We start from the raw sequence: 14,966 nt of genomic DNA, 5'->3' as shown, positions 1-14,966 counted from the left end.
GAGCGGGGGCTACTCTTCGTTGCGGTGCGTGGGCTTCTTTCTCACTGCGTTGGCTTCTCTTGTTGCGGAGCACGGGCTCTAGGCTCGCAGGCTCAGTAGTTGTGACTTGCAGGCTCTAGAGCGCAGGCTCAGTAGTTGTGGCCCACGGGCTTAGCTGCTCCACGGCATCTGGGATCCTCCCGGACCAGGGCTCGAACCCGTGTCCTCTGCACTGGCAGGTGGATTCTTAACCACTGCGCCACCAGGGAAGCCCGTTGTTTTTAGAAGTAAATGAAAGTACTTAGTATAGTGACTAGCACATTGCAATTTCTGAATAAAGTTATCTATTGTCATTGTTATTATTATTATATGTGTACACATCTAGCTGAATGCAAACCCCAAACACCTTTGATAGCTTTGAGGTTGAGTTACTGAAACACCTTTGACTATAGAGTTCTGCTCTTCTCCCTGGCCAACTAGACACTGTTCTGCTGAAAGTCAGGAGACATGGCATAGTATTGAGAACCTGGTTGCATATTTTATAAGGGTGGAAACATGAAGTTAGATGCGTAGATGCTGTTGGCAGATACAGAAAGAGATGACTATCTTTTTCTATGTGAATTCACTTTATTAAGAATATTTTTAATATATATCATCTTTTAGAGTTAATATGAGAAAAAGGAGAGCCGCATCAATCTGTTTGGTGTTAAATGCTCCAAAGTTGGAGCTTTAATACAATTATATTGTTTCTAAAATTCAAAGGCTTTCTTTTTTTAAAATTTTTATTGGAGTATAGTTGATTTACAGTAGACAATTGTTAAAGTCAAAACTGAAGACTTTTTTTCTGGACAAGATAAAGTAACACAGACTGGATTACCTTCTCACCTAAAACAACTAAAAAAACATACGAAGTCTATGGAACAGTTGTTTTCCTTCTTTCCAATTTTTTAACTGTGGTAAAAGAGACATAACATAAAATTTAGCATCTTAACCTTTTTAAGTGTACAATTCAGTGGTATTAAATACATTCATAATGTTGTGCAACCATCACCACCATCAATCTCCATAACTCTTTTCATCTTGTAAAACTGAAATTCTATACCCATTAAATACTAACTCCCCATGCCCCCCATCCCAGCTCTTGACAACCAACATTCTACTTTCTGTCTCTATGATTTTGACTACTCTCAGTACCTCATATAAGTGGAATCATGTAGTATTTGTTTAGGTGCAACAATTTTTGCATCAAGCAACAATTTTTGCATCAATATAGGGCACTGATCCCTGAGAGAGAGGAAACAAATGAGGTGAGCCCTATGATTACCCCAGCTTTCTGTCTAGAGGGTTTATGTTGCAATGCAGGGAGAGGAACCCAGGTGAAGCCTGGAGAGAACAGATGTAACCAATAGGAAACAAACAGCAAGATAGTGTCAAGCCCAACCATATCGCTAATCACATTAAATGTAAACTGTCTGATCACCCCAATTAAAAGGCAGAGATTAAGGTTGGATTTAAAGAAGCAAGGCCCAATTATATGCTGGCTACAAAAAACCCACTTTAAATATAAACTCAAAAATAAGTTGAATTTAAAAGCATAAAAAAGATACACCATTTAACTACTAATCATAAGTAAGTTGGAGTCTTCCTATTAATATCAGGCAAAGTAGATTTCAGAACAAAGAATATTACCAGACATAAAAGAGTTATTTAGTAATAATAAAGGGGACTATTCATCAAGAAGATATAACAATTCTAGATGTTATGCATCCAATAACAGACCTTAAAGTACATAAAGCAAAAACTGATAGAAATGAAAGAAAAAATAGACAAATTGATTAATTATAGTCAGATATTTCAAAACCACTTTCTCAGTAACCGAGAGAACCAGGAGAGAGAAAACTCGTAAGTATACAGAAGATCTGACCAATATCACCAACCAAGTTGACCTAATTGCCACTTATGGAATACTCCACCCACCAACAGCAGAATACACATTATTTTGAAGTGCAAATGAAACATAAAACAAGATAGAGCATATTCTGGGCCATAAAACATGTCTCAATAAATTTAAATGAATTAAATCATACAAAGTATGCTTTCTGAGCAATACAAAATTAAATTAGTAGTTCATAACAAAAAGATATCTGGAAAATCCCAATATATTTAGAAATTAAATGTAATACTTATAAATAACCCCTATAAATGCCTATATTAGAAAAGAAGAAATTTTCTTAGATCAATGACTTAAGTTTTCATCTTAGAAATCAGAAGGCAAAATAAACCCTGAAAGAAACAGAAGAAAACAATAAAGACAAAAGAAAAAAAAATATTAACAAAATAAAAAGTAAACATTCAATAGACAAAATCAATGAAACTATAAGTTGGTTCTTTGAGAATATCAATAAAATTGATAAATCCCTAGAAAATCTATCAAGAATAAAATGAGAGATGAGAATGAGAATAAAATGAGAGAGAGATATAGATAATGATCTATATCAGGAATAAGAGAGCTGATATAACCTCAAGATCTACAGACATTCAAAGGATAATAAGGGATTACTATCAAATTTATGTCAATAAATTTGACAGCATAGATTAAATAGAAAATTTTCCTAAAAGATACAACCTACTCTAAAGCTAATTCAAACATAAAATATCTTGAATAGCCTTATATTTATTAAAGAAATTGAACCTGGAGTTAAAAGCCTTCTCACAAAAAAACCCTTCAAATCCAGATGACTTCCCGGGTGAATTCTATTAAGTAATTTAGGAAGAAATAACATTCACTCTATTTTTCTTGAAAATTGAAGAGGAAGCATTATTTCTCAATTCATTCTATGAGGCCAGTATTACTCTGATCCCAAAATCAGAAAAAAAAAAAATTATAAGAAAACTACAGTCCAATGTCCCTCATGAACATAGATGCAAAAATTCTTAACAAAATTCTTAGCAAATTGAATCTGGCAATACATAAAAAGTATGTCAAGATTGTCCCAGGAGTTTGGGATTGACATGTACAAACTGCTGTATTTAAAATAGATAACCAACAAGGACCTACTGTATAGCACAGGGAACTCCGCTCAATATACTATAACAACCTAAATGGGAAAAGAACTAGAAAAAAGAATAGATACATGTATATGTATACCTGAATCACTTTGCTGTACACCTGAAACTAACACAACATTGTTAATCAACTATACTCCAATATAAAAAAAACTATATTTCAATAAAAATTTTTAAAAAAGATTTTCCCAGGAATAAAAGTCGGTAAAACGTTCAGAAATCAATCCATGTAACTCACCACATTTACAGATATAAAGAAAAAACAAAGCAAAAACAAATGATCATTTCAATAGATGCAGAAAATTCATCTATGTACGTCAAGAACTCATCATATTTTACTGTCTAAATATATGCTCTTTATTGTGTGTCAGTTATACCTCAACAAACTACAAAAAACGAAGTGCAGAGAACAATTTTGAACTCCAATAAAGAAAAAGACCAAACTACATTTTTTTTCTACTTAAAAGCAAATGCAAGGATTATATGGTTGGTTGGAAGAAGGCACACAACTTTTTAATCAATTAGGCAGAACTCACTAAACCTGTAGAATCTCAAAGAATCATCCAATGTTGCCCACTCCTGACACAGCAGGTAATTCTGAACTCTCTGAAGGTGATGGTACTCTTTTGGTGAGTAGCTAGGACACCACCGTATTTTCTGGTGAGTGCTTCAAAACTTTTCTTTATGGAAACCTAGCTTCTTTATAAAAATAAAGCCAACTCACACACAACAAAAATGGAAGGAAATTGCCTCAGCTTACCTGTTTTTGTTAGAGGCTGGCTGACTAGCTGCCGAATTACACTGTTTGCTGATGACCTCAGAAGTAGCACAATATCAGTTGGAAGAGTGTCTCTATTTTTAGCTAAGAACCCACTTGCATTATAGATGACCTGTTGATAAAGTACATCATCATCATTGTCACAATCAACGTCATCACCCTCATCCTCATCAGCAGCAGCGGCATCATTATCATTATCAATAGATATTTATTGAGAGATATTTACTGAGAGCTTACTTAGCGCTAAGTGAAAGGTAGTCCCTTACAACTTGGTTGGAAAAGTGAGCCTCTCCAGGTTTACATTATATCTTTTCAGAGAAAAATTTGTGTCACACTGATTTTATTTGGGTTGAAATAATCAAAGAGGTTTGATTCCTCCCGTTTATTATATCACGTTGGAAATTTTGTGGGTCTCCCTTCTCTATTTGGAGGGTTGGGGCCACCAAGGTATTATCATTTATATGATAACTGATTCACCTGCAGTGAAAAGGCTTTTATAGATTTAGTCTCAGTAGTAGTGTGGTCTAAATACATTGTAGGTGTTTGTGTTTCTGGCACTTCTAAATAATTTTAAGATTTTTAAAGATCAATGTAACCCAAAGATTTTTGTAGGATGGTCCAATGTGGTTGTTGTTACAGACTGAATTGTGCCCCTCCAAAATTAATATGTTGAAAATCTAATCCCCAATGTGACTGTATTTTGGAAACAAGGTCTTTAAGGAGGTAATGAAGGTTAAATGAAGTTTACTGTAAGAGTGAGGCTCTAATCCCACAGGACTAGCGTTCCTATAAGAAGAGGAAGATACACCAGAGATCTCTTTCTCTCCCTCATACGTACACAGAGAAAAGGCCATATGAAGGCACTGGGAGAAGGCAGCTCTCTGCAAGCCAGGAAATAGGCCTCACAAGATACCAGATCTGCTGGCACCTTGATCTTGGCCTTCTAGCCTCCAGAACTGTGAGGAAATAAATTTCCATTGTTTAAGACACCCAGCCTGTGGTATTTTTGTTATGGCGGCCCAAGAAGACTAATACAGTTGTTAAAAATAACTGGATAGGGCTTCCCTGGTGGTGCACTGGTTGAGAATCCACCTGCCAATGCAGGGGACATGGGTTCAAGCCCTGGTCCGGGAAGATCCCACATGCCACAGAGCAACTAAGCCTGTGCACCACAACTACTGAGCCCACGTGCCACAACTACTGAAGCCCGCGCGCCTAGAGCCTGTGCTCCACAACAAGAGAAGCCACCGCAATGAGAAGCCCCCGCACCGCAACAAAGAGTAGCCCCCACTCGCCACAACTAGAGAAAGCCTGCGCACAGCAACGAAGACCCAACATAGCCAAAAATAAATAAATTAATTAATTTTTTTTAAAACTGGATAAAATGATCATAGGAAATTCTTAACGAATATTTTAAAGTAGGCTTATTTGGAAAATCACATGCTGAAAATCATGAGAAAGGCTATAACTGTAATATTTAAGGGAAATTTTGTTTTCAATGACAAAAGCCTGGGCTACTGACTGACACAGAAGTTCTACTAGACTAGAATGCTCGGGGTTCTGTGGTATTTTATTTTGTTTGTATATGTCTACGAATTCCTTCTTGATTTGAATATCTTCTTAGTCCTCCAGTATTTATAACATCATTGTGAGGGAAAGACCTGTTATTCTCTACAGAAGGGAAAGAAACTGTCTCCTGGGTTTCTTTCCATATGTAGGATGGCATATGTGAGGTTTGCTCTGGTGTGGGAAGTGTATCCACCAATGCATAAACACTGCTTCCTCTGACTGAATGACAGTCCATCAGTTAATTCTAATTAATCAGCTCAGTGATCTGGCCATACCTCCAGCCCGGTACCTTCTCTTGTTGGGAAGGAGGAGAGACAAAGGCTGCCATGGACAGAGAAGCAACTCAAGTCTGAAGAAGGCAGTTTATATAAAAGGTTCTCAGCTGTCATCAAAAGAAGAAAAAAATAGGTACCCATTGTCAGCCAACCACATGCCAGGCCGCATCTTAGGATCAGAAAGATGGACTCTTTATATCATTACAGCCATCTATAAATATTTTGGGCCATAATTTTCATGGCCTTATTATTCAATGAAAGACTAAAGAGAAACTCAGTTATAATGTTTCAGAGTTCTTACCTTTCCTGCATAATGGTGAATTCCGAAACTAAGTTCCATTCTTTTAGGCCTCCAGAAGTACTGTGATTTCAGATTACCTTCAAATTTTTCTGTAGAAAAAAATTTAACTCCAATATCAAGCATGTAGGAGGGCCTCAAAAAATACCGACTGACAGAATCATCTCTTTCACCACAAAATGGCAAATGTGCAGTGAATAAACAGAAAATTTTATATAGTTATTACATGCAGATTTGTAATATAATTATAAATGGTAAGGCAAAACTTGAGATCATGAATTTTACCATTCCAAGATGATTTGGGTCAGCAGGTCTCAAACCTTAGCAAGCATCAGAATCGCCTGGAGGGTCTGTTAAAATAGACTGCTGGGTCCCACCCCCAGAGCTTCTGACTCAATAGGTCTGGAGTAGATCCAAAAATTAACATTTCTAGCAAGTTCCCAGGGGAGGCTGATGTTCCTGGTCTGGGGACCCCATTTTAAGAACCACTGAAAACTACAGACGAAGGAAACTAAGTACTTCAGATTGTCCAGAGAGCTTTGTGAAACACAGCTGGATGTGAAGCCATGAGCCTAGAAATTTGGTATTTTGGCTCTCTTGTTTAGAAGAAAAGCTACAGGTTGTTATTGATCACATAGGAAACACAATAGGATCATACGGGCACTTCTACAACAGTTTTACCAGCACGAGTTCTCTGTTATTTCATGTCCTAGAAGGTACATTTTAACATCAAAATCAAGGGACTAGTATGAAATGATTTCCCCACCACGTTGGGGTTATTTTCCTTTCCATCTAGTATCGTCCAATTAGAGGAGAGAATAGGCAATCAGTGAGTCAGATAAACGACGAGAACATCACAGATGAATTTATTTCCTCCCTGTTAGGTATCTCATTTCCAGTTCTGGAGCTGTCCTTTTGCCTTGTCCTCCAATTTCTAGTTTTGGGCTGGATAATTACTAAGGTCATTTCTAACACAAAATCCTATGACTGGGGCTCTCCCATAATATAAGGAGAAGTCCAATATTGAAACTTGTTTAATTCATCACTAAATATTTCACCCTATTATAAACATTCACTGGTCTAGGTATTAGATCCAAAGCCTCTTCCTCAAAGTTAGATATGCAGGCTTTGTCACACCAATACTCTACTAGATATTTTTTAAAAATTTTTTAAATCATTCATAATTACATGACCATATTACATGAAAACTATGTAGACATACTGAATTTGAAACTCACCTACAAGAGTTTGGTCGGTGGCCTTGGGAAATCTACTTTCTTCATCGAGGAGGGACAGTAAACCCATTGGCTTCTGCAGAAACATATCTAGGAGAGGCCGGTTATCTTCGTATTCAATAACTCTAGCATCCACATCTTCATTTAGGTATTCATTCTATGACGGGACATGATATGTATAGAAACACTTAAAATCTTGTGAACAATATGTAACTTGGCAGCAATTACCTAAAATTCTACTTTACACATATTATAAAAAATTACTCCCTATGACCTTGCCCTTAAACTGAGGGTATCATTTTATTTCTCTCTCCCCAGGAGTGCTAGTTCATTAAAGTTAGCACTGATGATACTCAGGGTAGTAATAAAAAGTTTCTAGCTTCTATACTAGAATTACAGGCATCTCAAGTTTTCCAGATGCAGGAGACTATGTTGTTAATGAGCAGTAATAACATCACGTTCCAGAATTGATAGAATATTAATTAGGTATATCTTAGGGTTAACACTTCCCCCAATTTAAGCCTTTTATCTAAATTCAGAAATCCTGGATCTCTCAAGAACATAGTTTTTCCGTCATGATGACATTTACGTTGTTTGGGGTGAATGGCTGTGGGTCACAGGAACAACCAGTGGCTGGAGAACCAAGAACACGTAGGTTCCCATCTGGGCTCTGCCACTTGACTAGCCATATAGTCCTTTGGAATTTTCTTACTCTTTAAACTTCTGTTTTTTCATCTACTAAACAGAAGTAACAATCTCCATCTAACAAAGTAATAATATCTGGTACATTAGTAATCATTTGTGGTGGAGTATAATATAAAATGCATAAAATAAAAACAATAATTACTGTAAGATGTTGGTACCAGCACAACATAGATACTGATGATCTATTTTACAAAAAGGACAAGAAGAATTGTGCTGCAGCTTTGCTTCTATGACTTTTGCCTTCATACTGGGTCCCCCTCACCCCCAGCGCTGCAATGTGTAAAAGAGAGGACATAGACGACCTCTGAACTCGGACTTGTAGTGATGTTTACATGGAGGGTTCCCCCCACTTTCTCAGGTGATAAAGCAACTATTACCAGGGAAGAGTATCAAATAATTACTGACTGGGGAAGAATGCCCTGCACCATTCACGAACGAAAGTTGCAGGCTACTTTCATTACCATTTTAATATATTCTTTAATTCATTAAATATTTTCATTGAACACCTTATAATAAGGCACTGTGATGGGTGATAAAAAGATGTTTAAAACAAACTCTCTGTCCTCAGTGAATTTAAGATAAAATTTGAGTGATTAGCTTTGTAAATAAATACCCAAAATGCAAGGTAACACAGGATAGATAAATGCTAGGTACAATGTACTACAGGAGTTCAGAGAAAGAGAATTTATTTCTGGGATCTTCATAGATGAATTTAGCCAATGGCAGGTGGGGCATTTAATAAGCCAAAGTTTTAATCTCTGCTTTTGGGGCCTTATAAAATTGAAATCACAGTCAAGAGTGTCACCAGGAAAAAAAGTAAATGTATATTTTTAAATAAAACAAAATCTAGTATGTAAAAATGAGGCAGAACCCACTGGTCTAAAAGTTAGATCACCTGAAAGACATTCAGTTTACCCAGTACAAAAAATGGAAACAGTGTTTGAAGTTTCACAGCTTTTTCGCTTGAAGGTAACCTTGGGAGATGAACACAGACCTAGAATTACGTGACTGTCAGACACATTATGCTGACAGCATATTATAGCTTAAATGGCAACTGCAAAGTTCAAAAGAGGTTTTGTATATTTTCTATGGAAAGTGTTCAAGGTTATGGTCTAAATCAATGCAATTTGTCACTTCTATTTGCCTGTGTCCAAATCCACTGCATGCTTCGGTGGCAGGTCATACAGAGCAGAGTAACTCGGAAAACAATGGGCTTAGACCTTTAAGATACTTGTTAGTATCTCCAGGCAAACCAATGGAGAAAAACTGCTGTTACTCAGGATTTACAGAGCACTCACTTTTAGTAAAGTTATCATGCCTAAAACAACATATTATGTATTTTTATGGCCGTAATGATTTCAAAATGTTCAGTTGTTTTTAAGTATATGTGGAGAAAGGTAGCTCATGTAACTACTGAGAAAGTCCTCTGCTATGTCCCGTACATTAAACAAATACATTTAAAGCAGGTGAGTAGAGTTGTTAACTACAGTAAAGCTGAGCTGTTTAACATATACAATCCCTACTCTGTTGAGATGCCCCCCATTCCCTTTGGAAAAAGGGATCATTTTAAGTATACATCAAGGAGAAAAGAAGTGAGAAGCCGCGGGTGTTAGAAAACCTCATGCCTGAAACAAGATCTCCTTGTTCTGCACTGAACTTTGAGTGTGAGGCGTGGAAGCACATAGCAGTAAGAAAGCCTATGGAAGATGCATCTGCAGCTGTGGCCTCAACAACAAGCTTAAATACTTCGGGCCAGAGTGTCACCCCAGGAGGGATTCGAGATTACTACCTTGAGTCCTCAGACTCACACAGCAGCGTGGAAGCGTGGCCACCATACACTGATAGAGCTGCAAGCTTCCACACGCTCCTGAGGCAGGTGAAAACGCAAGCGTGGACTGCTCAGCATGGATCACCGACACGGTACAGGCTCCACGCGTATCACTCAGCTCTCACCCCCGCAGAGAGCCGCTTCCCCGTCTCCGGGTCTGATCCAGCAATACCCCTTCCTCCACTGGTCACTCTCTATCCCTGCCCTGTCCCAGCCACCATGCTTTCAATTATTTCACAGTATTTCTAGCATTTTCACTTATCCTCCCTCTCTCTCATTAGAATGAAAACTCCATGAGGACAGGAACTTTTATTCCCCTCTGTACTCTTTTCCTCTGTATCTAGGGAGACTTGGGTGTGTTAAATGAATTACAAATGAATGAATGAAGCTCTGAGTGACTTTCCTGAGAAATTATCTTCTTTCTCCACCCCACCCCCAGCTTTATTGAAATAGAATTGACATAGAACATTGTGTAAGTTTTAGGTGTACAATGTCTTGATTTGATACACTTATATACTGAAAAATGATGACCACCATAGAGTTAGCCAACAACTCCATCCCATCACATAATTACCATTTTTTTTTTTTTTTTTTTTTTTTTTTTGGTGAGAACGTTTAAGATCTATTCTCTTAGGAACTTTCAAGTATACACAGTATACAGGCAGCCTAGCAGACTGCATGATCATGTAAAGGATCGACAGGTCTTACCTATCCCCCAAAACACCACGTTATCATTTTACTGTTGGAGAACATGTTTTTACTATCATCTGACAGTTTTGGCTAAGTCTGAAGTTTCAAAAAGAGCTTCCTGAAATCAAGGTTTCAATCAAGGGGTCTGGCTTCTATGGTATTTTCTTTCATGCAAGATGGGTATACGCAGTAACAGGGCACACTGAAGTCTTACACTGAACTTGCACCTGGGAAATGAAGTCATATCCTTCTCATGTAGGTAAGTCCATCACCTGACACTGCCCCACGGTTTTAGGTATTTTAGAATCTGGAAACATTTTAACAGTTGGTTTAGACGATCCTCAATATTTATTCTCCTGTGTTTGCTGTTTCAAGTCATAAATCACTACCTCTTATTTTTATAAGTTTAGTCCACTTCTTAATGATTCTCTCTGCTGCAAGTCATGGGAGAAGAATGAATGGGATTTATATCAGATGGTATTTGCTGTTCACCTAGGTTTGTGGCACTGTCTCTGTGTAGATCATTGCAGACAATGTTACATAGTGAAATTCCCTGAACATTTGTGGAGCACCCGCCATGTGTATATTTAGGGGCAGGTGGGACTGGGGAAGGTAGAAATAAAGATGAAAAAGGAAGAGTTCCTGTCCTTTGGAGCATAGCAAGAATGCTCTCTGCCTTTCCATTCCAACCTTTAAGTTACATCCTAGGATTTCTTTGCTTTTGCTATATTCTCTTTTTCAGTTGTTCCATCTCCTAGGTCTATATCCTTCCTCTTAGGTGGTCTCTAAACTCTCCAGCTGTCACAGTCTCTGTCACCACTGCCACCTGCCTCAGTGTTACTCTTCTCTCCAGTCTCCTTCCTTCCAGACTTATGCTGATTCTCCTTGGCCTTTCATGTGAATACTGTCTCTCTCTCTTTTTCCTCCCCTCCTTCCTCTCTCCCTTCTTCCTTCTTTCTTTCTTCAACTAGATGGAGCATGTTTTCCTCTGTACAAGAGAATACTTTGTTAGTTCCTTGTATCTTCTGAACTTCGCTTATTTGTTTGTTCATGAGAATATCCTGGATGGGTATCAGAAGACCCAGATTCCGGTCCTGGCTTTGTTTAACCAGCCTGTAACATTGGGCAAGTCACAGGGAGCCATTTGCATCTATGAAATATAAATGATCTATTTAGGTTTCTCCTGGTTCTAACATTTCAAAATGCCAAAACTGCCTGGCTGTGTTGTGAAACTTAATGAATAAATGAATAAACGTTCTGCTGACAGAACATTTACAAGGGGGAAGAAGCCGCATACACATTTATTCCCTGACGCCTGTCGTTTAGTAGAAGAATTCCTACTCGCCAACTGCTCACATGACTGTACATATTCATGAAAATACTGCGCACGTGGAAAGAAACCACGGAGAAGTTACTCACTCTAAGAGAAAGGCTTCATAGGTTGAAAATCTAGGATTTAGGGTGTTATCAGTACTCAGGGTGAACTGAGTATGTTTATTATAGTGAAAAAAGAAATTTTGCCACTCTTTATCTTGAAATAATTTCAAACTACCAGAAAAGTGGCAAGAACAGTACAAAGAATGCCCATGTACCCTTTACCCAAATTCCCCGATTTCTAGCATTTTACGGCATTTGCTTTATCATTTGCTCTCTTTCAATATATACATATTATTTTTAGTAATAACATTTTACTGAAGTAGCTAAGTATTAAAAAAAAAACTAAAAATGAAGAAAGCACAGTGGTAAATATGCATACTGTAAAAATCTAAACTCTTGATGTTAAGTAAAATTTATGATTGGAAATCTATTTTTTTCGGTATTTTCTATTCAAAGCTGATATCAATGGTCTCGTTCATTTTTATGTTAATAGCAAGCCAAAGAGGATGTTGATCATCATTAATTTGAAATGACATAGGTCATTAATTCAGAATTTGACAAGTAAACTAACGAGAAAGTATTTTGCATAATCCCTAATAAAATATACATGTTATATTTTACATATATTTAAGAACTTTGGAGAAAGGAGATTTAAATGATACTCTCTAGAAGAGCTTCCTTTTTCAGAAAAAGAGATATACATTTTGAGATGAAAAGTTTCACCTAGTCACTTTTTGTGTGTGGTACCTAACCTTGAAAAGTCTTTAAAAGCCATAAAGGATTTTACAAATTTATATTCTATTGACAGGTATTGGTTTAGGATAAGGAGGAATTTCAGTTAGGAATTCAGACATGTAGTTTTCTATACACCAGGATCTCTTTCACCTTAAACTATTTCTGCTTTACTGTCATGTCTACGTCTTTACCAAAAAATTTTATTTCAGTTTGTCAATACTATGTTCTAACCTTACACGTAGAAAACTATAGTAACTGTGTACGGATTGATGCTCCTCACTGTATACTTCACTCAAAATTATTTTTAATCATAATTAAAAGATTTTTTAAAATATTATCAAATTGTCAAAGTAAGTACCACAAATCCCCACATCACATTCAGGGTGTTGGCCAACTTCATTGATAGAAAAGAAGCAGACTGAGTGCAGCGTGGGTGTTGAGTGAGGGACGGGGAGGACCCAGGAGCCCAGGAGGCTGCCTGCGGGAGCCAGAGAGGGAGGGTGGCCCGCTCACAGCCAGGAGATGATGCAGGGATGTGCCACGTGTATCGACTCATTTGGGTACCAGCTTCCATACTCACTTAGTAGGTGAGAAGTTTAAGGAACATTTGTGTGTGATCTCAAACAGTAGCCTAAAACTTGGCCAAGCATTTATAAAGGAAGATTTATTGCATACCAAGGGTTTCTTAAATGTACAGCTGTCTTAATGCTTAAGGAAAATGCCTGTAAAATTGCCTTTATCCCTTGGAGAGCTCACATAAGACAAATGCCATCACCATCACACACATATGGCGCGTGCAATAGGAAAGAAAGCTGGATATAAGATAAAAATTCACACTTTGCAAGCAAAACAATTTGAAGACATTTATAAGGGGCTTGTTTCGAATTACCCACATATTTTTTTACCAGATGACTGATTCTTTTTACTTTATGATGATAAAAAACGTTGCAAGTATAGATACTATATAATTGAATGAATCTTTGTTCTTTGTAATTGCCACAAATTATGTGTTGGAGCCCACATTCAAATCCTCAAAAGCTTTAAACTTTAGGATGTGAACAGCTGGAGATAAAATTCATACACATCAGTTTCTGCGAGAAGCCAGAGCCATAACTGCAGTTATTGTTTCCATTACGTGCCGTAAATAGCTTCCTGCTTATAAAATGACTTCTGACTTTTAATTTTAAACCCATGAGTGCATATATAAATTATATATGTATATATATGTATGCCTACCTTTTAGCAAAACAAATATTAATAGCTCACTTTAAAAACAAACTTTAGGGACTTCCCTGGTGGTGCAGTGGTTAAGAATCCACCTGCCAATGCAGGGGACACGGGTTCGAGCCCTGGTCTGGGAAGATCCCACATGCTGCGGAGCAACTAAGCCCGTGCACCACAACTACTGAGCCTGTGCTCTAGAGTCCGCGAGCCACAACTACTGAGTCTGTGTGCCACAACTACTGAAGCCTGTGCGCCTAGAGCCGGTGCTCTGCAACAAGAGAAGACACCACAATGAGAAGCTTGCACGCCGCAACTAGAAAAATGCCCTCGTGCAGCAATGAAGACCCGATACAGCCAAAAAAAAAAAAAAAACCCAAAAAACTTTAGTTCAGTTAAGAGTGAGAAAAATGTGCTGCACTAATGGATCAGAAAGCTTATCCTAGGTATAAATAGGCATATGAGGAAGTAGAGTGAATCTTCAGGATTCTAGAACAATGCTTTGTAGTATCATACATGACTTCTGGGCCTAAAAAACAATGCCATTTATTCCAATTCAAACTCATGCCCATGGGGGACTAATCCATGGTTCCTGTTCATTGAGCTCCCTTTCATATGGAAGAAAACCAGAAAATAAGCAAAAACAAACCCAACAAAAGCAAAGTCTTGGCTACAAATTACCATGGAGATTCAGTGTGAGGGCTATTTCGAAAAGATACCTCCCTTATTAGAAATGCGATGGCTTGTTTGCTGCTCTTTGAGCTGCTAATTAAAAGCTTTTTGAAAAATATGGAAGTAAACAATGTGCATAAAATAATGCTATACAAATCAAATAGGGAAGGCTGAAATATGAACACTCTATTTGTGGAATTAATAAAGTTGACAGAAAAGTATACACTTTTCAGTTGCAACTTATTTAGCAGAGTTTGATTGAGTCTTGAATTTTAAAAGATTACAACAATACTCCTCATCATCTATTTGCAGGGGAGGGGACCTAGATTATTATCTAATTTTCAAACTACTGTTTTCAGACATAAATTGTTCCTTTAAATTTTATTAAAGTCAAATGGTTCTTCTAGTGCTGTAAAAGTATGGAAGCTTCAAATGAAATATCAAACCAGACAATTTTCAGGAGCTATATATTATACACATTAGAAAAACAATACTACTCTAGACCTACTGTCTTAGACATTCTAAATATCTGGATAGT

General features: G+C 37.4%; 1 protein-coding gene across 1 annotated transcript in view; it reads right to left on the bottom strand.

The window, feature by feature from the left end:
- Nucleotides 1-14,966, bottom strand: part of MYO3A (myosin IIIA) — a 180,449-nt gene that overhangs the window by 51,920 nt on the left and 113,563 nt on the right. Inside the window, exons 20-22 of the mRNA XM_068545549.1 lie at nt 7,204-7,357; nt 5,969-6,057; nt 3,806-3,935 (exon numbers count right to left, since the gene is read on the bottom strand). Of these exons, the coding sequence (XP_068401650.1) occupies nt 3,806-3,935; nt 5,969-6,057; nt 7,204-7,357 (373 nt within the window). The remainder of the gene's footprint in view (nt 1-3,805; nt 3,936-5,968; nt 6,058-7,203; nt 7,358-14,966) is intronic.

This window comes from Eschrichtius robustus, chromosome 1 (assembly GCF_028021215.1).
Source record: "Eschrichtius robustus isolate mEscRob2 chromosome 1, mEscRob2.pri, whole genome shotgun sequence".
NCBI classification, from domain to species: Eukaryota; Metazoa; Chordata; class Mammalia; order Artiodactyla; family Eschrichtiidae; genus Eschrichtius; species Eschrichtius robustus.
Note: the sequence above shows the minus strand (reverse complement) of the source record. Positions and strands in the feature narration are given on the sequence as shown.